This window comes from Pan troglodytes, chromosome 19 (assembly GCF_028858775.2).
Source record: "Pan troglodytes isolate AG18354 chromosome 19, NHGRI_mPanTro3-v2.0_pri, whole genome shotgun sequence".
NCBI classification, from domain to species: Eukaryota; Metazoa; Chordata; class Mammalia; order Primates; family Hominidae; genus Pan; species Pan troglodytes.
Window position 1 is genome coordinate 28,813,602 of NC_072417.2, and position 22,494 is coordinate 28,836,095.

The 22,494-nt window shown below is 43.3% G+C and overlaps 1 protein-coding gene across 8 annotated transcripts in view; it reads left to right on the forward strand.

The window, feature by feature from the left end:
• FBXL20 (F-box and leucine rich repeat protein 20) overlaps positions 1–15,225 on the forward strand; it is a 125,790-nt gene extending 110,565 nt beyond the window's left edge. For all 8 annotated transcript variants that reach the window (XM_009432282.4, XM_009432278.5, XM_009432281.5 and 5 more), the window contains 6 exons: positions 736–866; positions 5,004–5,064; positions 6,989–7,033; positions 10,366–10,422; positions 11,432–11,644; positions 14,250–15,225. In XM_009432282.4, coding sequence (XP_009430557.1) covers positions 736–866; positions 5,004–5,064; positions 6,989–7,033; positions 10,366–10,422; positions 11,432–11,644; positions 14,250–14,357 — 615 coding nt within the window. In that variant the 3' untranslated portion in view covers positions 14,358–15,225. The remainder of the gene's footprint in view (positions 1–735; positions 867–5,003; positions 5,065–6,988; positions 7,034–10,365; positions 10,423–11,431; positions 11,645–14,249) is intronic.
• Positions 15,226–22,494: the final 7,269 nt, after the last annotated feature.

A 22,494-nucleotide genomic window follows, 5' to 3' on the forward strand; every position in this document is an offset into this window, starting at 1 on the left:
ATTGCAACTGTCATCCACAGTTTAATTTTTTTCACTAACTTATCGGTGTCAATTTGAACTTTTAGATATATTTATACTACTAAAATACTTATATCCTTATCTTTTTTCTAGGTTTTAATATTTAATTGAGGCCAGGCATGGTGGCTCAAGCCTGTGATTCAAGTACTTTGGGAGGCTGAGGTGGGCAGATCACTTGAGGCCAGGAATTCGAGACCAGCCTGGCCAACATGGCAAAACCCCATCTCTACTAAAAATACAAAAAAAAATTGCCGGACATGGTGGCGTGCACTTGTAGTCCCAGCTAGTCAGGAGGCTGAGGCACGAGAATCGCTTGAACCTGGGAGGTGGAGGTTGCAGTGAGCCAAGATTGCACCACTGCACTCCAGCCTGGGTGATAGAGTGAGACTCTATCTCCAAATAAATAAATAAATAAAATTATTTAATTGAACCTAAACTATGATGTACCCCATACTGATCCCAGTTCTATTAGAATTCCATTGTAGCTTTCAACAGAATTCTATTATAGCTTCTTCCCTTTGCACCAAAGGTAAGCACAGAGAACTGGAAGGAAGAAACAACGTGTGTTCATTTTCTTTTAGGTCTGCTATCTGATGAATGTGTTAAGCATGTCTTGATTTCCTTTTTGGTGATTATTTTCACAGAGCTATCATTTTTTTCTTTTTTTGTTTTGCTAAGATACTAATATCTATGGATTTTTTTGCTCTTGTTTTTTAGCAAATCACAGATGAAGGTCTCATTACTATATGCAGAGGGTGCCATAAGTTACAATCCCTTTGTGCCTCTGGCTGCTCCAACATCACAGATGCCATCCTGAATGCTCTAGGTCAGAACTGCCCACGGCTTAGGTAAACATTTCTTGTTTAGCTCAAAAAAATCATAGAACAAAAGTTTCCTTCACCCATATTTCTTCCTTGGAACTTTGGAATTTTAAGGTAGGCACTGCAGACGCTTTGAAATTTTAAGGTAGTCCCTTTTAGATGCCCACCTACTTCCTTTTTGTACCTCATTTGATTTCATGTAATTGGTGTGAACCAAGGGGTAACAATCCCCAAATTCCACTACTTGCTATCCATACTAGAAAAAAAATCAACATTTTTATTACTTGAGATAGAAAGAAAGGTATTTTCTCTTATTAATGCTTTTGTATAATTCTTTTCTCAAAGTAGTTTTTAAAGGTCCACCCTGAGGTCATTTGTCATAGTAATGATACCAGGTACATAGCAGGGGGTACTATATTTAAAAATAAAAGACACTCTTAAAGGAATACCTCTTTTGTACTGATGGGCTTTTAAAACAGTCTTATTTCTCTCTGGCTCCTCAGTTTGAAGAATGCTGTGTTTTTTACTTTTTGTAGAGATGGGGTCAGGCTGTGTTGCTCAGGCTGGCCTCAAACCTCAGCTTCCCAAAGTGTTGAGATTACAGGTGAAAGCCACTGTGCCCAGCCTGTTATTGTCTTTTGAGGCAGTGTTGTGTATGCCTGCCTCAATCTCCTGGGCTCAAGTGATCATCTCACCTCAGCCTCAGGAGTAGCTGGGACTAAAGACATGTACTACCACACCTGGCTACACTTTTTGTTCTCTAAAATAAACTTACATAGTACTTGTAAATTAGGTGTTGCTTTAGGTGCTTTACAAATACTAATTCAGGGCCGAGTGCCGAGGCGCACACCTGTAATCCCAGCATTTAGGGAGACCGAGGCTAGAAGATCGCTTGAGCCCAGGAGTTTGAGACCAGCATGGGCAACATGGCGAAACCCTGTCACTACAAAAAATAAAAAAATTAGCCAGGCATGGCGATGTGTGCCTTGTAGTCCCAGCTACTCAGGAGGCTAAAGTGAGAGGATCACTTGAGCCCAGGAGGTCAAGGCAGCAGTGAGCTAAGATCACACCGCTGCACTCTAGCCTGGGCAACAGAGTGAGACTCTTTCTCAATAACAGGAATAATTTGTTTAATCTCCATAGCACCATATAAGCACTATTATCGCCTTTTTTTTTTTTTTTTTTTTTCTTTTTTTTTTTCTGAAACAGAGTCTTGCTCTGTCGCTCAGGCTGGAGTGCAGTGGCGCGATCTCGGCTCACTGCAACCTCCGTCTCCCGGGTTCAAGTGATTAACCTGCCTCAGCCTCCCTAGTAGCTGGGACTACAGGCGAGTGTCACCACACCCAGCTAATTTTTGTATTTTTAGTAGAGATGGGGTTTCATCATATTGGCCAGGATGGTCTCCTGACCTCATGATCTGCCCACCTCGGCCTCCCAAAGTGCTGGGTTTACAGGCGTGAGCCACCACACCCAGCCTTGTTATTGCCATTTTATAGATGAGAAAACTGAAGCACAAAGAGACAAAGTAACCTGCTCAAGGTCTCAGCTAGTTAGTGTAGGAACAAGTATTCACCCAGGAACTCTGATTCCTGAGCCTATGAAGCCACTTTTCTTACATATAATAATCATTGTAAAGCTATAAAACTTTCAGAAAATTGTTTCTGATGATTACCTGGCCTAACCATAATTGTTGAAAGAACTTTTGTGGCCAGGCGCAGTGGCTCACACTTGTAATCCCAGCACTTCGGGAGGCTGAGGCGGGCGGATCATCTGAGTTCAGGAGTTTGAGACCAGCCTGGTCAACATGGTGAAACCTCGTCTCTGCTAAAAATACAAAAATTACAGGCTGGTGGCCCACTCCTGTAATCCCAGCTACTCGAGAGGCTGAGACAGGAGAACTGTCTGAACCCAGGAGGTGGAAGTTGCACTCCCAGCCTGGGTGGCAGAGTGAGACTCCCTCTCAAAAAAACAAACAAAAAAACCTTTTGCCTACAATATCAAAATTTCTTAAGAGAACATACACCTATTGGTCAAAATTAGTAATATCAGAAGCCTAAAGTATTCCTCAAGAGCTGGGGAGGTAATCAAACTTCTCTCTGAATATCTTACACATTATCCTTTTCGACTGTAGAGAGAGGAGTCTTCAGCTCCATCTCCCTATATGGTTCATTACATTGTTAGAATGGAAAAGCTCTCAACTGTGAAAATCAAAAGTTGTGTTCCAGTCAGATCGTGTTTTCCCATTAGGTAGCATTCATTTCTTTCTTTCTTTCTTTCTTTCTTTTTTTTTTTTTTTTTTTTTTTTTTTTTTTTTTTTTTTTTTTTTTGAGACAGAGTTTGGCTCTGTTGCCCAGGCTGGAGTGCAATGGCATGATCTTGGCTCACTGTTACCTCTTTCTCCCAGGTTCAAGCAATTTTCATGCCTCAGCCTCCAGAGTAGGCAGGATTACAGGCATACGCTACCATGCCTGGCCAATTTTTTTGGTATTTTTGGTAGAGATTGGGTTTTACTGTGTTGGCCAGGGTGGTCTCAAACTCCTGGCCTCAGGTGATCTGCCCTCCCAAAGTTCTGGGATTACAGGCATGAGTCAACGCACCTGGCCATCTCTTGGAATTAAAAAAAAAAATTTTTTTTTTTTTTTTGAGACAAAGTCTTGCTCTGTTGCCAGGCTGGAGCGCAGTGGTGTGACCTCAGCTCACTGCAAACTCCGCCTCCTGGGTTCAAGTGATTGTCCTGCCTCAACCTCTCAAATAGCTGGGACTACACGTGCCCACCACCATGCCTGGCTAATTTTTTGTAATTTTAGTAGAGACGGGGTTTCACCATGTTGGCCAGGCTGGTCTCAAACTCATGACCTTAAGTGATCCACCTGCCTCAGCCTCCCAAAGTGCAGGGATTACAGGCGTGAGTCACCGCGCCCGGACAGAATTTAAAATTTTTTTTATACTGGTGAAGTCTTGGTATGTTGCCCAGGCTGGTCTTGAACTCCTGAGCTCAAGTGATCCTCCTGCCTCAGCCTCTTGAAGTGCTGGGATTATAGGTGTGAGCCACCGCACCCCGCCATCCATTTCTCATTGATTTTCAGTTGATAATTGTTTCCTATACTTTAACTTCAATTTTTTTCAACTTCAGTAGTAAGAATTTTATAAACAAACATGTTCTTTGTTACCATTTTACAGAGGTCGCCCAACTTTTCACAGAAGAGAGCTACTTTTGATTCCCCAATCCTGTGGTTGGTATTTAGATTGGAGTTTAACAGTTGCTTAATAAGAGGTGAATGGCTGCCAGCTCAGCTTCCCTCTCAACTGGGCCTCCACGGGAGCCTGTGGGAGAAAGCAGGAAGCTTTCACAAGTCTAGAATTTCATATTTGGGATAGACCTGTAATTGAGCAATCCCCCCCCCCCCTTTTTTTTTTTTTTTGAGTCGGAGCCTTGCTCTGTCACCCAGGCTGGAGTGCAGTGGCGGGATCTCAGCTCACTGCAACCTCCACCTCCCGGGTTCAAGCGATTCTCCTGCCTCAGCCTCCCGAGTAGCCGGGACTACAGGCACCCGCCACCACGCCAGACTAATTTTTGCATTTTTGGTAGAAATGGGGTTTCACCGTGTTGGCCAGGCTGGTCTCGAACTCCTGACCTCAGGTGATCCGCCCACCTCGGCCTCCCAAAGTGTTGGGATTATAGGCGTGAGCCACCATGCCCGGCCTGTCACATTTTTTTTTAAAGCAATTTAAATCTAAGTGAACCTACTTCTAAAACAGGAAAGAAAATAATTCATTTCAGCAAGAGATTAACTGAAATAGAGTATCTCCGTTTCCTTTGTTTTCTAGGAGCAGGCTGCCCTCTGGGGGTAAGCAGTATGCCATCAAGAAGGCTTTTAATGCATTTCATGCGTTTTGGCATTAACTACGAGCTTCAATTATATTCTTCTGTGTTCATTGATTGCATCACCCTGAAATGTGGTATTTATAGGACCACTTTATGATGACTCCATGAAAATGAATGGCAAGATCTGTATACAGACTTGCTTAGTTGTTAATGTCATTCTATATTATAAAGTCCTTAGAGAATAGAAGATTGTTTTTGTAAATTCTTACTGTTTTAATAAACTCAGTTTTCAGGGACCAAGAGCTTGACTTTCACTGTTTTTTTTTTTTTTTTAACAGAATATTGGAAGTGGCAAGATGTTCTCAATTAACAGATGTGGGCTTTACCACTCTAGCCAGGGTAAGTATTTTCTTTAGGTTCCATAGGTTTGTTTCCATAGGTTTTATTAGGGCTTTTTATTTCAGAAGAACAAGCAGCAAGGGAAATGTGAAATGGTAGCAGAATTGGGTGAGTGAGACGGGGTTTCATGCTATAGCTACAGACCTACTGATATCAATAAGAATACAAACTGCTCCTAGAAATGCACACATGCATTGGAGAATATAAAACCCCTTCATGATACTTTTTAAACAATTTTTTTAAAATTTTTTTGAGATGGGGTCTCGCTCTGTCACCCAGGCTGGAGTGCAGTGACACGATCTCGGCTCACTGCAACCTCCACCTCCCAGGTTCAAACATTTCTCCTGCCTCAGCCTCCCGAGTAGCTGGGATTACAAGCATGTGCCACCACATCCAGCTAAGTTTTGTATTTTTAGTAGAGACAGGGTTTCACCATGTTGGCCAGGCTGGTCTTCAACTCCCAACCTCAAGTCATCCGCTCACCTTGGCCTCCCAAAGTGATGAGATTACAGACATGAGCCACTGCACCCACCCATGAGACTTGATTCTCCACAATTTCATAAGCTAATAGATTAAGCAGGTGCTTCTTGGTACTTTGTGAAAAAACTTATTGGTTATTTGGTACATGACTAGTGGATGAAAGTAACATTGAAAGAAACACATGTCTGGTTTTAAATGGAAAGGTTTTAGGAGATTTTCTGTATTCTCCTGAGTATTTTAATACTTGGACGGGTTTATAAATTACTATATGATAATATTTAAAATTATACTGACTTTGACCAGTGTTATGGTACAAGGGGATGGTCGTTTGCTTTTAGGCAGATCAATAGAATATTAATTAGGTGGGGGCCAGCACATGGCATGACTAAAGGAGGCCATAGCCTGGGTACAGTGGCTCATGCCTGTAATCTCAACATTTTGGAAGGCCAAGGAAAGCAGATCGCTTGAGCCCAGCCCGGGCAACATGGCGAAATTTCATCTCTGTAAGAAATACAAAAGGCCGGGCGCGGTGGCTCATGCCTGTAATCCCAGCACTTGGGGAGGCCAAGGGGAGTGGATCACCTGAGGTCAGGAGTTCGAGATCAGCCTGACCAACATGGAGAAACCCTGACTTTACTAAAAACACAAAATTAGCCGGTGATGGTGGCGCATGCCTGTAATCCCAGCTACTTGGGAGGCTGAGGCAGGAGAATCGCTTGAATCCGGGAGGCGGAGGTTGCAGTGAGCCGAGATCCTGCCATTGCACTCCAGTCTGGGCAACGAGCGAAACTCTGTCTCAAAAAAAAAAAAAAAAGAGGAAAGGTCGGGCGCGATGGCTCACGCCTGTAATCCCAGCATTTTGGGAGGCCGAGGCGGGCGGATCACGAGGTCAGGGGATCGAGACCATCCTGGCTCACACGGTGAAACCCCGTCTCTACTAAAAATGCAAAAAATTAGCCAGGCCTGGTGGCGGGCGCCTGTAGTCCCAGCTACTCAGGAGGCTGAGGCAGGAGAATGGCGTGAACCCGGGAGGTAGAGCTTGCCGTGAGCCGAGATCATGCCACTGCATTCCAGCCTAGGTGACAAGAGCCAGACTCCATCTCAAAAAGAAAAAAAAAAAAGAAAAGAAATACAAAAATTAGCCAGGTGTGGTGGCACATTCCTATAGTCCCAGCTAATTGGGAGGCTGAGGTGGGAGAATCACCTGAGCCCAGGGAGTTGAAGGCTGCAGTGAGCCATGATTTCACCACTGCACTCCAACTTGGGTGACAGAGTGAGACCTTGTCTCAAAAGAAAGAAAAAAACATTAGCATGACACTAGCTCTGAAACACCAAAGAATTTATCAGCGTATTTAATATTACCTCTTAGTTTTCTGTCCTTAAAAGTTTCTCATGTTTTAAATGTTTGTACTGTAATGTTTGTGTTTGTTTTTGTACTTTGTAGAATTGCCATGAACTTGAAAAGATGGACCTGGAAGAGTGTGTTCAGGTAAGATTGTAGATTTTAATTCAGAAATACAGTATAGTAGACACTTAGATAATACACAACATCAGAATGTCCAATTCCCTACCCTAGTGTAGGATACTGTAGTGCCTGACAGCATTGCAGATTCCCCATTAAGTAAGGTATCTTCCAGGCAGAGGTGCTCCTGGTATGTGTTGCAGAACTGTGGAAATATATGCCATCAATCAGGTTGCCATGAGAGAGAAAGGAGGCCCAAGCATTCAGGCTGTAAAGCTGTTAAAAATATTTCCTTAGACCTGTAGAGTTATGATGCTAGTAAATAATTAAAGCCCCATCACACTGATCTATATAGCACTGCCTTTCTTTAGCTTTGCTGTATCCTAGATCCCTGGCATCGTTAGCCCTGGAGATGCCTTTAAGCCCATGGAACTCTGCCTTTAAGCCAAACTGATCTCCTGATTAACAGTTTTTATTTTTTAATTATTATTATTATTTTTTGAGATGAAGTTCCACTGTTGCCCAGGCTGGAGTGCAATGGCGAGATCTCAGCTCACTGCAACCTCCGCCTCCCAGATTCAAGCAATTCTTCTGCCTCGGCCTCTGAAGTAGCTGGGATTACAGGCATGTGCCACCACACCCGGCTGATTTTTTGTATTCTTAGTAGAGATGGGATTTCACTATGTTGGCCAGGCTGGTTTTGAACTCCTGACCTCAGGTGATCCACTTGGCTCATCCTCCCAAAGTGCTGGGATTACAGGCGTGAGCCACATTAACACAATTTTAAGAACTTTGAGATTATTAATTGACCAAGGAAAAACTTCGAACATGGAACTCCACAAAAGAAAGAGCAATTAATTTTTTAATGGTAAAAATAAAGAAGGGGAGATATGTCAGTAACCGTAAAAGCCACTTTCTAAAATTTTTTTTGTTTTATAGGCACTACTTAACAGCTATTAGTTCTTACTAAACTAAAACTTGTTCACATCCGTTTATCTCTTATACATGCCTGAGTGTCCTCTATGTCCCTTCCAGTGTTATTCCTTCTGAACGGACATGCCTGCCTGCTCGCCCACCCCCTTTCTCTACCATTTTGTAGCCCCTGTGAAGCTATGTGTAGTAGAAAATAATAAACTCAGAGTTGGAGAAGAATTTGAAAAGAAGTGCTGATTTACTTTCAGTCCTAACATAACCATGAAAACTGTTCTTCCTACCTGAATATTCTTGGTTAACCCAGATTCCAGCAGTGCCTGGCTGCCACCCTTGGGAAAATAACCCAAGTTATCGATACTGAGTAGTGGCATGCTTTATTAAAAATTTTAGGATGTTCCAACATTAATTTTTTTCATAGAGCACTGCACTATCTTCTGATTCCTTTCTCTGATTATTCTAAGGAGATAGAGCAAAGTCCAGCAAGCACTATTGTCTGATTCCTTTCTCTGATGATTCTAAGGAGATAGAACAAAGTCCAGCAAGTAGAGGTTCTGGGGGACAGATTTTTTTAGAGACAGGGTCTTGCTGTTATCGCTCAGACTGTTTTTTTTGTTTTGTTTTGTGGTGTGGGGTGGGGAGGACAGAGTCTCACTCTGTCGCCCAGGCTGGAGTGCAGTGCTCAGTCTCGGCTCACTGCAACCTCCACTTCCCAGGTTCAAGCAATTCTCCTGCCTCAGCCTCCCAAGTAGCTGGGATTATAGGCGCCTGCCACCACGCCTGGCTAGTTTTTGTATTTTAGTAGAGACAGGGTTTCAACATGTTGTCCAGGCTGGTCTCGAACTCCTGACTTCAGGTGATCCACCAGCCTCAGCTTCCCAAAGTGCTGGGATTACAAGCGTGAACTACCATGTCTGGCCCTGCTCAGACTGGTCTTGAATTTCTAACCTCAAGCAATCCTCCTGCCTCAGCCTCCCAAGCATTGTTGGGACTATAGGCGCAAGCCACTACAACTAGCTACCAAGGGGACAGATTTTGATTCATTTAAAAAATAAAACAGATTTTGAATAGAGCTGTCTAAAGATGAAGACTAGAGATGACTAGATGTGTTCAAATGTAGCCTGAGTGGATTCTCATAGAACAGGTTCAGGTAGCCAATGGGATTTAAACCGAAAGATTCTGTTATTTGATGATTGATTATTAAAATGTCTGGACTAGAAATGTAGTCAAGAATAAGATATGGGGGCTGGGCATAGTGGGTCACTCCTGTAATCCCAGCACTTTAGAAGCCTGAGGCGGGTGGATCACCTGAGGCCAGGAGTTCGAGACCAGCCTGGCCAACATGGCAAACCCCCATCTCCACTAAAAATATGCCGGGCGCGATGGCTCATGCCTGTAATTCTAGCACTTTGGGAGGCTGAGGTAGGTGGATCACCTGAGGTCGGGAGTTTGAGATCTGCCTGGCCAACATGGTGAAACCCCATCTCTACTAAAAATTCAAAAATTAGCTGGACGTGGTAGCACATGCCCATAATCCCAGCTACTTGGGAGGCTGAGGCAGGAGAATCACTTGAACCCAGGAGGTGGAGGTTGCAGTGAGCTGAGATCGTGCCACCACACTCTAGCCTGGGCAACAGAGCGAGACTATCTCCAAAAAAAAACAAACTAGCCTGTAATCCCAGCTACTCGGGAGGCTGAGGCACAAGAATCACTTGAACCTGGGAGGTGGAGGTTGCAGTGAGCTGAGATCATGCCACTGCACTCCACCCTGAGCAACAGAGACTCTGTCTCAAAAAAAAAAAAAAAAAAAAAAGAATGAATGAGGTATGGGGCTGCTGCATGCAGTGGTTCACACCTGTCATCTCAACACTCTGTGAGGCGAGGCAGGAGGATTGCTTGAGCCTGAAAGTTGAAGACCAGTCTGGGTAACATAACAAGACCCCGTTTCTGCCCAAGAAAAAGTTTTAAATTTCTTGGGCATGGTGGTGCACACCTGTAGTCCCAGCCATTCAGGAGGCTGAGGCTGGAAGATGGCTTGAGCCTGGGAGGTTGAGGCTGCAATGAGCTGTGATCGCACATGGTGGCCTGTAGAGCTTTGGGAGGTTGAGGTGGAGGATTGCTTGAGCTCAGGAATTCAAGAGCAGCCTGGGCAACATAGGGAAACCCTGTCTCTACAAAAAAAAAAAAAAAAAAAAAATTTTTTTTAATTTAAAAAATTAGGCCTGGTGGCTTGTGCCTGTTGTCCCAGCTACTCAGGGGGCTGAGGTGGGAAGATTGCTTGAGCCCAGTTTTAGGCTGCAGTGAGCTTATAGTTGCACCACTGCACTCTAGCCTGGGCAACAGAGCAAGACTAAAAGAAAAAAGAATCAGGTATGACTCAGGATTTTATTTGGATTATACCTAAAATCAACATACGTTATTTCTTTCAGATAACAGATAGCACATTAATCCAACTTTCTATACACTGTCCTCGACTTCAAGTATTGGTGAGTTTAACTTTGAAAATTTTATGTGTTTACTGGGTTTAATCAAAAGCCAGTGCTACAGTTCAAGAACCCAGCTCTTAGTGTCTGGCTACCATTTTAGGAAAGGATGCTTCTTCAAACTGCCAGCTTACTGAGAACCAAAGGAGTACATGAGTGAAGTAGGAAACAGATAAGAACTGAAAAAGTTAAATGTTTTCTATATCAATGCTTGAAGACTGAAAACTGCCTTGGAACATATGAGTTCTCTTTTGTAGATAACTTATACTCCAACCTGAATGATGTTTAAATTTCTAGAGATCCAGGGGATCAGATTGCCCAAAATACAATTTGCTTCACCTTAAGATGAAATGTTACTGGTCGTAAGAATGGAACCAATCAAAGCTTTACTAAGGGGCGTTCTGCTCCTACTTTCAGTGACACTAGAGGAAGGCATTCTGAGTGACTGTTCTGTTGTATCCAGGCTCATTTTTGGTGTTTGGTGACACAGTACTATCTAAAATTGGGTCAAGATTTTCTGAGTTTCCCAGGATCAGGGATTTAATAAATATTGATGAAGAGATGATGAGATGATCACACCTGACAGCTGTAAAAATCTTCAGCTAATTAATTGTTGGGGCATGTCTCTGAACCAGATATTCAATATTTAGTTCAAATTCCAGAAAACTGCATGAAAAGCTTGATTCCCATTTATCCCTGTAGAGAAGGAAAAGTGTTAATTTGAGGAAGGGGTAATTTTTAAGGCTGTCTTATTTTGTTTATGAACTACTTCATAGTCATTACATGAATTTATAAAATATATTTAGAATCACACACCAAAATATCAATCACTGATTGCCAAAAGCATAACCCCACTATCTCTAGTTTTTTAAATTTCACCACGTGGATCTAGTGCCAGCTCCATATTCATCAAAATCAAACCAAAATGTCTCCTTTCCAATTCACACAAGCCTCTGGCTAGAGGAATGCCAGAAGATATTTCAACATCCTTCCTTGCTCTATTTGGCTGCAGAGTCTGTCTCACTGTGAGCTGATCACAGATGATGGAATTCGTCACCTGGGGAATGGGGCCTGCGCCCATGACCAGCTGGAGGTGATTGAGCTGGACAACTGCCCACTAATCACAGATGCATCCCTGGAGCACTTGAAGAGCTGTCATAGCCTTGAGCGGATAGAACTCTATGACTGCCAGCAAATCACACGGGCTGGAATCAAGAGACTCAGGGTAAAAATGGCTACATAACTCTCCAACTCTAGTGTTATCAGCACTTTCTTCTCTTTTTTTTTTTTCTTTTTTCAAATTTAGGTTCCTATGATTTTTATATTTACTTGAACATTTAACAAGGGAAAGAGAAAAAAGTGCAAACCTAAGGACAGATAGTTTTTCCCTCTGGCTCCAGAGATGGAAATTTAGTAGGAAAAGACCCACTGAAGGGAAGAAAAGTAGGTCTCCTCCCAGCAGAGTCTGTCTAATAATGTCTAGGGCTTAATAACATTCCCAGATTGAAGAAAGAAAAAAAAAAAGCACATGCCACATTTTTGTTCTAAAGGAAAGAAAGGAATAACAGAGAAAGTGTTTGGTTAAATGGGATTTAAGAATTTAATTTGTAATTGTGTTTCACATTGAGCCCTTTTCCTGGGATTCATATTTTTTAAGACAACAAGTAAAGTAGACATAGACTTTTACCTTTTTTGTCTTTCTTTTAAGAGATGGGATCTCACTCTGTTGCCCAGGCAGGAGTGCAGTGGCACCTTCTTAGCACACTGCAGCCTCGAACTCCTAGGCTTAAGATCCTCCCACCTCAGCATCCCCAGTAGCTAGGACTACAGGCACACACCACCACACCTAGCTAATTTTATGAAAAACTTGTTTTTTTCATTTTTTAAGACAGGGTCTCCTCTGTCACCCAGGCTGGAGTGCAGTGGCTCGATCTTGGCTCACTGCAACCTCTGTCTCCCAGGCTCAAGGCTTCCTGCCACCCCAGCCTCCCAACAGCTGAGACTACAGGCGTGTGCCATCACGCCAGCCTGATTTTTTGTATTTTTGGTAGAGACGGCATTTTACCATGTTGCCCAGGCCGGTTTCAAACTCCTGAGCTCAAGCGATCTGCCTGCCTTGGCCTTCAGAAGTGCTGGGATTATAGGTGTGAGCCACCATGCCCGGCCTTAAAAAACTATTTTGTAGAGACAAGGTCTTGCTGTGTTTCCCAGGCTAGTCTCAAATTCCTGGCCTCAAGCGATCCTCCCACCTCAGCCTCCCAAAGTGCTCGGATTACAGGTGTGAGTCACTGTGCCAGGCCCAGATTTTTACCTTTGCTTTTGGCCCTATCCACCATAATAGAGAGACCCAGGTATAGCCAAATAACTAGAAAAAGAAGTTTTTTGTTCTTTTTTTTGAGACAGAGTCTCGCTCTGTCACCCAGGCTGGAGTGCAGTGGCATGATCTTGGCTCACTGCAAGCTCTGCCTCCCAGGTTCACGCTATTCTCCTGCCTCAGCCTCCCCAGTAGCTGGGACTACAGGTGCGTGCCACCACGCCCGGCTAATTTTCTTTTTGTATTTTTAGTAGAGGCGGGGTTTCACCGTGTTAGCCAGGATGGTCTCGACCTCCTGACCTCGTGATCCGCCCGCCTCAGCCTCCCAAAGTGCTGGGATTACAGGCATGAGCCACTGCGCCCGGCCGAAAAAGAAGTTTTAAAAAGCTGGATGAATCTGTGTGTTAGATTGTTCTGCTCAACAGATGTTTATTGGAACATCTGCTTCACACCTGCTGTAGGAAAGGCAGTGTGCTTATTCAGGCCCTTAATACCAACCTCTAGGCCAGTCGCGGTGGCTCACGCCTATAATCCCAGCACTGTGGGAAGCTGAGGCATGAGGATCACCTGAAGTCAGGAGTTCAAGACCAGCCTGGTCAACATGGCGAAATGCCATCTCAACTAAAAATACAAAAATTAGCCGAGCATGGTGGCAGGTGCCTGTAATCCCAGCTGCTCAGGAGGCTGAGGCAGGAAAATCGCTTGAACCAGGAGGCGGAGGTTGCAGTGAGCCAAGATCACACCATTGCACTCCAGCCTGGGCAACAAGATGAAACTCTATCTCAAAAAAAATACCAACCTCTAAAAAATCCATGTTGGCCACATGGCCTTGAGCAAATAAAAGAGTACCAGACTTCATCTTGAGTTCGAGTTGGCCTCAGTTCCTCTTCCCCTCTTCAGACATAGAGGACTGTGAGCATAATTGCACTGGGGGTGGCCTTGCAGCCATTTTTTTCCTTCACCAAAGAGAATGAGAGCCACAGGTCAACCAGAGCCTCTTACGTGCCTACTTAATTAGGGTTCCTAGACTGCCTGGCTGCCAGGAGTCTCTTCCATCTCCCATCCTTGGGCGGACCACTTGAGGTCAGGAGTTCGAGACCAGTCTGGCCAACATGGTGAAACCCCGTCTCTACTAACAATACAAAAATTAGCCTTTGTATTTTTAGTAGAAATGGGGTTTCACCATATTAGCCTGGATGGTCTCAATCTCCTGACCTCGTGATCCGCCCGTCTCGGCTTCCCAAAGTGCTGGGATTACAGGCATGAGCCACCGCGCCCGGCCCTCAGTTTTATTATTACACAAACAGGTACCAAAGTCATATGAGTTGTTCTGGTCATTGAGAACAACCTAGGATGGAACAAAGTAGAACCCAGGCCCTCTAACATCCTGACCAGTGCTCAGCCTTGCCCTGCTTTCATGTTCATTGAGCCCCTCAGTAGTTTTTCTAAGAACCAACATTGCTCTTTCTGTTTAAGCCCTCTCTCTTAAACGTTTAATGTTTCTGTCTTGTTTCAGACCCATTTACCCAATATTAAAGTCCACGCCTACTTCGCACCTGTCACTCCACCCCCATCAGTAGGGGGCAGCAGACAGCGCTTCTGCAGATGCTGCATCATCCTATGACAATGGAGGTGGTCAACCTTGGCGAACTGAGTATTTAATGACACTTCTAGAGCTACCGTGGAGTCTCTCCAGTGGAAGCAACCCCAGTGTTCTGAGCAAGGGTTACAAAGTGAGGGAGGGCAGTGTCCAGATCCCCAGAGCCACACATACATACACATACACACCCTTACCCCCATCCATTCTAGCTTTGTGACCATGGGACTGAAGTTTGTGATGGCTTTTTTATCAAGTAGATTGGTAAAATTTAACCATTCCTGTTGAGGTGCCCATAAGAAAATCATAGGCCAAGATAGGGAGGGGCATTCCGGCAAACCCCGTGTTAATGCTACTGTGGTTTTTAAATTTTTGTCTAGGGGTTTCTTTGGGGATTTTAGAACAGCATCTGCTGTCCTCCGGGGTCAAGAAAAGCATGGAAAGACAATGTATGATGTACCCAGGGACCAGAAAGAAAATTTCTTTGCATCTTAGAAATGGTAGACATTCATTGTGACTACAGAGCTTCTGTGTTTCCTTGTTTCCATGCCAACATGCTGAGCATGCTCACAAAGAAGGCTCGTCCATTCCTCCTGTGTTTTAGTATTTGGCCCAGAGGTTTCCTAAATGGTTGCATTGAAATCACTGTGGTCCAAATGTAATTCTTACACACTCAAATTATCACTGTCTGTAGCACACTTGTGCACCTGTCTTACGTTCTCTGTTGCTCCCCCCCACACTCTTGCTCAGTCTGTCACCTGTTCAGTCTGCTTACTCACTCAATTGTTACCCTTTTGCTGTTGTCGTGTTTACAGTTTGCATTTTGAATGATTAGTTGGGATTACCAAACATTTTTTAAAAAGATATTATCAATAAATATTTTTTTAATTCTAAATTTTACCGTTAGGGGACCCTGCCTGAATCTTTGCCAACCTGCAAGGAAACTATAATGAAAGCAAGAAAAGTTATGAGAAGAAACTGTTTTGATGAAAACAGATGCTACCCTTTGGTTTCTATTTTATCTTCTGATATGTGATAATTCGCATGGTATCCCCAATATTCCCCCTACATATTCTTCCTTCTGTCAGACTCCACCAACTGTATCATAAGGAAAGAGAGAGATGTATTATTAGGAAAGAGTGAAAATGATAAATCACAAAACAGAGCCTGAAAGTCCCCAACACCCAAGTTCAGACATTAATGATTAATGTTATTATATATTTACTGAAATCTAGGAGTGATCAGTGGCATCTGTGACCTATGAGGTTGTTTTAACAGGAATGCCACTAGAGGAGCTGTGTATTCTAGCCAGTCTGTTTCTCTCTTTTCCCCCATTTCAGCCTTTCAGGGATACAAGAATGGCTCTATAACAGCTGGTCAATTGTATGTCAGTGTTAATGGATTCATATCTAGTGTTGGCACCCCAAAGGGCCAGAACCTTCCCATAACCTGTCAGTCATCTCTCTTTTCTGCCCCAGTCTTTTTTTTTTTTTTTTTTTTTTAAGACAGGTTCTCACTCTTGCCCAGACTGGAGTGCAGTGGTGCAATCTCGGCTCACCGCAACCTCCACTTCCCAGGCTCAAGCGATTCTCTTGCCTCAGCCTACCGAATAGCTGGGATTACAGGCATGCACCACTACTGCCCGGCTAATTTTTGTATTTTTAGTAGAGATGGGGTTTCACATGTTGGCCATCCTGGTCTTGAACTCCTGACCTCAAATGATCCACCTGCCTCAGCCTCCCAAAGTGCTGGGACTACAGGCATGAGCCACCATGCCTGGCCCTGTTCAGACTTCTGAATGAAGTATGAATGTAGCCAGGTGAAGCATTGAGGCAGCTGAAAGAGAACACTGAGAGAAGTAGGGGGTTTAGTGTCTCTGCTCAACCTGGGCACTAGAACTGAGGGAGGAATTTAGTGTCCAGGACTCAAGAGTCCAAGAAGAAGCACCCTCTGTCTTCCCAAAAAATCAGAGGATAAAGGAAGTAAAATGAGTTTTTAAAGCATAAGAAGAAAATTTCTAAACCCCAAGATTAGAAACCCAGTGTGATTTTTAGTAGGGTGATTTTGGCGGGGGGTTCCTTTGAGACATTAATGTGCAATCCATCATAATATTAATCTTCTATATGATCCAGACTATTAAAAGGCTTGTTTTATTTATTTATTTTATTTTATTTTATTTTTTTAGAGATGGGGTCTCGCTATCTTGCCCAGCCTGGACTCAAACTCCTGGGCTCAAGCCTTCCTCCCACCTCAGCCTCCCAAGTAGCTGGGACTACAGGTGTGTGCCACTGTACCCAGCTTAAGAGGTCTGTTTTAATGCTGCAGTTGCTGATTATACCAGCATATATAAGAATAAAGTCTGATTTATTTATCCATTGATTTAGAAGGCAATTGGATGAAAGGGTCTTAGAAGTCTATACTATCCATTAATATTTATCATATTAAATTTATTTTAAATCCTGTTTTATTGTGCCGCTTTAAAAGCGCAGATTACTTGTTTATTCATTCCCCTTTCCCCTTATTCTCTTTCAGATTACCTTATAAGGAATATAGTTTTTAACATGAAACTCAGTTTCTTGTCTGTACCCCTACACATAAAAATACATACGTGCATACACACATACTTCTAGATGTGGTTGATAATATTCAGATCCCTAGGTTACTCATTCAAACAAAACTAAAGGAGAGAACTATTTAGGGGCCATCTGCTTTAAAGTTTAAGGTGTTTTGTTGTTGTTTTAGTGCCTGTACAAATTGACCATAAAACCCAGATTGATTAGTGAGTGTGGATTTGAGTTGCCTAAGTTGAGGCTATTAAGGTACTTCTTTACTTAAAAGATAAGTTTAAAAGACCCTATTCATCAGTTCATGATGATCTTGGAAATGCTGTTTCTCTACTCAAAGGGTATACCCACAGGCAGGTCCATGGGGACTTGCTCTGGTGATCTCTGCTATTAAGGCAAATTCCAGCCTATTTGTGCCAAGAACAGAGTCAAGTGAGAGAGAATGAAGACTCAGAGATGTGCAGCACTGGCTTGTATGTTGTCAGGCAGAAGCCTTGTTCCTTTCTCAAGAAAACTTCAGGCCTATCAAGCTTGGAAGGAAATACATTTTTTTATGCTGATTTGCAGCCTACACCAGCTGATGAATATGCTAGGACTTTGAGAACACAAAGCATGGTAAGTTTTGGTCAGGTGGAAAGGAGCCTGACATCTGAACATAATGCTTCCTCTCTCAACATCTGGGATACTTTTGAAAATTCAGTAAGGCTTAATGTAGGAAAAATTCTTTACAGGAAAAGCTAATTGATCTGTTTGTCTAACCTCATAGCCACTCCAAAATATGCCTTTTATAATGAAAAAAAACAGTGAACAGAGAGAAGAGATTTGGGGATAAGTTAGAAGGTACCCTCAAAACTACTGCCATAAACCTACAGGTGGGCAAGGAGGAATTACTGTAGTGTCTCTGGAGAAAGTTCTTGAACATCCAAATCATCTCTTTTCTAAGCAGTTTTTCCCCTAATCTCATACCTTACATCTTCCAGCATCATTTGCTACATCAATGTCTTTTCATCCTCTTCATCAGCCCCATTGAGCTGACTCCAGCTTATTTTTGCACTGATTTCCACCATTTCCTTCCCACACCCATCCTTTCCCTCTATTTAAAGCCTCCATCTCACCCTCAGTAATGCTGCTGATTTACTCTCAGATGTCTCAAGTCTAGCTTCCTTTTTGAATCCTTCTCCTACTCCAGGGGCTGTCAAAGGCAGCCTTAAAGTTCAGTGACTGTTAGGTGGCTCAGGCCATTTTTCATTGGGTGGTCTTTGGTGTTTGCATACTGAATTTGAATTCAGTTTAAAAGCAAACTGTTGGATATGAGGAAGAAAGGGATATGGCCTTAGCCCTTTTTCCAATATTTGGAATATGAAAGCATATTGTGCTTTGTGTAAAAAATGTTTTCTTCTCCTATTCTGCTCTTGTCTTTACTGAAGGTAAAAGTATTCCTTAAGTAGCTTTTGCAAATTTCTAGTCTGATTTCCACATTCATTAAGTTGATTTAGCAGACATGTAAGTCAGAAGTTTCACATATCCCTTGTATCAAACATTTTATAGGGAAACCTAGTAAATTTATGATGCTTCATTTTGGGCTTTCCAGACTATTTGAGTTATTCAAGATAGCCATAATGTTTTAGTAGCGACATTCTTTTATTACTTCTAATTGCCTTGTAAAATGCATTGTTATGGCCCGGCACGGTGGGTGGATCACAAGGTCAGGAGTTCAAGAACAGCCTGGCCAAGATGGTGAAATGCTGTCTCTACTGAAAATACAAAAATTAGCCAGGTGTGGTGGCAGGTGCCTGTAATCCCAGCTACTCGGGAGGCTGAGGCAGAGAATTGCTTGAACCCGGGAGGTGGAGGTTGCAGTGAGCTGAGATCGCACCACTGCACTCCACCCTGGGCGACAGAGTGAGACTATCTCAAAAAGAAAGAAAGAAAGAAAAAAAATGCATTGTTACTAGTTTGATAGCCCATTAATGCCATGGGGGACTAAACAAAATATGTGATGAAACCTGTCTTGGTTTGAAGTTGTTAGAAAGTGTGAGAGTGTCACTGGAAAGAAGAGAGTGGCTTCCTGCCTGCTTGTTTAGTCAGCATGTCCTTAGGTGACTGTGTTGTTGGGAGAAGAGCACTCATGGGTCATGGGTGACCCTTGGCCATTTTATGTTTATTGTGCTGAAAGTCACAGGCGGCTCATGCCAGTTGCTACCAGTGAGAGGAGGGGTTTAAAGGAAATTGCTCTATTTTGCCTTATTCCTCCTTATGTATATGATTTAAGGGTAGGCTTTTATCCTGGTTGTATCTCCTGGCTGACAGACTTTCTCAATCATATGTTTGAGCTCTGAAACATTTTACAAAAAGATTGCCTCTCTATCTGCCTGCCAATCCTAGAATCTTTAGCCACCTCAAACCCAGGCACTGTGAATTAGCCAAGTCCTGTTTGAGAAGAAATGTAGGATGTTTGGTTGGAATTCTTGAGACAGAACCTCTCTCCCCATTAATGATGTTGTACCAAAGAATTCTAAAGCAGTAAAAGGATAATGGGGAAAAATGGAGTCACAGCCTTTCCTCGCCTTTATTTCTTTTTTTTTTTTTTTTTTTTTTTTTTTTGAGATGGAGTCTCGCTCTGTCACCCAGGTTGGAGTGCCATGGCACAATCTAAGTTCACTGCAACCTCTGCCTCCTGGGTTCAAGTGATTCTTCTGTTTCAGCCTCCCAAGAGGCCGGGATTACAGGTGCCCACCACCACGCCCAGCTAATGTTTGTATTTTTCATGGAGATGGGGTTTTGCCATGTTGGCCAGGCTAGTCTCGAACTTCTGACCTCAAGTGGTCCACCTGCCTTGGCCTCCCAAAGTGCTGGGATTACAGGTGTGAGCCACCACACCTGGCCAATTTCTATCATAAATTTTAAATGTAAGATTGGAAGATACAGAGAGCTGTATAAAATCATACCAGTAGGGTATAATTAGCCCAGGTAGTTTAGGAATAAAATTGGGTTGTATCCGAGTGCCCTAACTTGACATTTTGATTCTCCAGCAAAGAACATAGGTTACTAGGTTACTAACCTTGCCTTCTCACTTGGGATAAACTTTTTTTTTTTCTTGTTGCCCAGGCTGGAGTGCAATAGTGAGATCTCGGCTCACCGCAACCTCCGCTTCTTGGGTTCAAGCAATTCTCCTCCCTTAGCCTCCCGAGTAGCTGGAATTACAGCCTGTGCCACCACGCCCGGCAAAATTTGTATTTTTAGTAGAGACGGGGTTTCACCATGTTGGTCAGGCTGGTTTCAAACTCCCAACCTCAGGTGATCTGCCCACCTCAGCCTCCCAACATGCTAGGATTACAGGCGTGAGCCACTGCGCCCAGCCCAGGATAAACATTCTACCTGCCTGAAAGTACCATAAGAGGCAAGTGAATTTCTTGCATGATGGGCTTCTGCAGCTTCCCCCTCAAGTCACATCTACCTGTTGTATTTATTTATTTATTTATTTATTTTTGAGACAGAGTCTCGCTCTGTTGCCCAGGCTGGAGTGCAGTGGCGTGATCTCGGCTCACTGCAAGCTCCACCTCCCAGGTTCACGCCATTCTCCTGCCTCAGCCTCCCAAGTAGCTGGGACTACAGGCTCCTGCCACCATGCCCGGCTAATTTTTTTATTTTTAGTAGAGACGGGGTTTCACCCTGTTAGCCAGGATGGTCTCGATCTGACCTCATGATCCACCCGCCTTGGCCTCCCAAAGTGCTGGGATTACAGGTGTGAGCCACCGCGCCTGGCCCGTTGTATCTATTTTTTTTAGACGCATCAATTCAGTGTCTCTGAAGCTTTTGATCATTAGGAAGGTCAGTACATAACCTCTCAGGTGAAGCTGAGTTGATCTTTGGAGCCCAAGAGAGTTAATTTTCAGGAGAAAAAGAATTAGGGCAAGCTCCCCTGTGGGATGTTAAGAGAAAGTCCATATGCGCTTCTTCCATCTCTGCCTCTTGTTTTTAAATAAGTGCTTGTGAAGTTCAGTTTATAGAGGTTGAGTCTCAGTGCTTCCTCAGCCAGGGTGGTTTATTGCTGTTTTACGAAGAACCATGAACAAGCAAAATCCTATCAATAGTCCTTTCTGTTTTATGTTTTATAGTCTTATTTTGAAGAATCGGCATGGTAAAATGATAGACAAGTTTCAAATAAAGCAGATAATTAGCTCTAGAATTGGGGTACTTTGCCTCAGGTACAGCATCTGTCCTGAATACATAGTGATGGCTGTGTCACACATGGGTACATTTACTTTCCTCTCTGATCAACTCCACCCCTTTTTACTGGCAAAGAGGGCTCCTACTTTCTACACACTTAACCAGTCAAACAGATAGGTTTTGGCACCACCGAAAGAACCACAAGTGCACCCCAGCTGCATCTGGGCGTGGTTTTGGTACTAGGACTAGAGAAGTGAGCAGTAAATGACAGTCCTTACCCTAGGAAGAGATGGGAGAAGAGAGGTGTCCAGACATATTTACCTTTTCTCTTCTGTCATGCCCCAAGAACCAAGGATCATCTTTGAAGTGACGTCTTTTTTGTTAAATTGGAAGAAGAAAACTTTGCAGCCAGGCGTGGTGGCTCACGCCTGTAATCCCAACACTTTGGGAGGCCGAGGCGGGCGGATCACAAAGTGTCAGGAGTTTGAGAACAGCCTGGCCAACATGGTGAAACCCCATCTCTACTGAAAATACAAAATCCCAGCTACTTGGGAGGCTGAGGCAAGAGAATCACTTGAACCTGGGAGGCGGATGTTGCAGTGAGCCGAGATCACGCCACTGCACTCCAGCCTGGGCAACGGAGTGAGACTCCATCTCACAAAAAAGAGAAAAGAAAAGAAAACTTTGCTTCACTAAGTTTCTCTTGCCATTATCTCATTAATTCAGATCTGTACCTCATTGCTGCTCACACATATATGTTTCTTACCTTAGCCTGAACCTTCTCAGGCCTTGAAGTCATTATTCTACTCTTTTTTTTCTTTTCCTTTTTTATGGCACTAGAGAATGAAAACCTAAGGTCTTAGAAAATCTTAACTTGAAAAAGTCTCTAACTGGCATGATTTGATTACTTTTTTCCCCTGTGGACAAATAATTTTCTTTCCTATATAATAGATTTTTAGTAAGTGAAACCTTTGCTGCTGCTTTCCTGGGTTTACATTAGTTTTTTCCTGCCCTTAAGAATAATTTATCTGTGCTTCTCTGGTGACTGTTAATTTCTAATAGTGCAGGAAGGGATGAGCTTTTGATTTCTTCTCACTCCCCTCCTCACCCTACTTCCAAATTACACACTAACTTCTAACTCTTACAGCCTGTTGGCACATACACAAGATCCACGAGACCATGCTCCTCAGAAGCTACCCATGTCCTTTCTCACCATGGTGTGGCTCTTGGAGCCCTGAGTATCTGTGACTACCCACTCCAAAGGTTGACTGTAAGAGGAGAGCGGCCTTCTTAATTTTGCATTTCTTAATTTTGTTTTTCTCCATTCCTGTTTTATGACTTGGCCTTCAGATGCTTCCTACTCTGGCCTCCTTCTTTTTTCTCCCAGGAATTGTTTCCAGGTAACCTACCGTGTGCACTTCTCAGCTGCT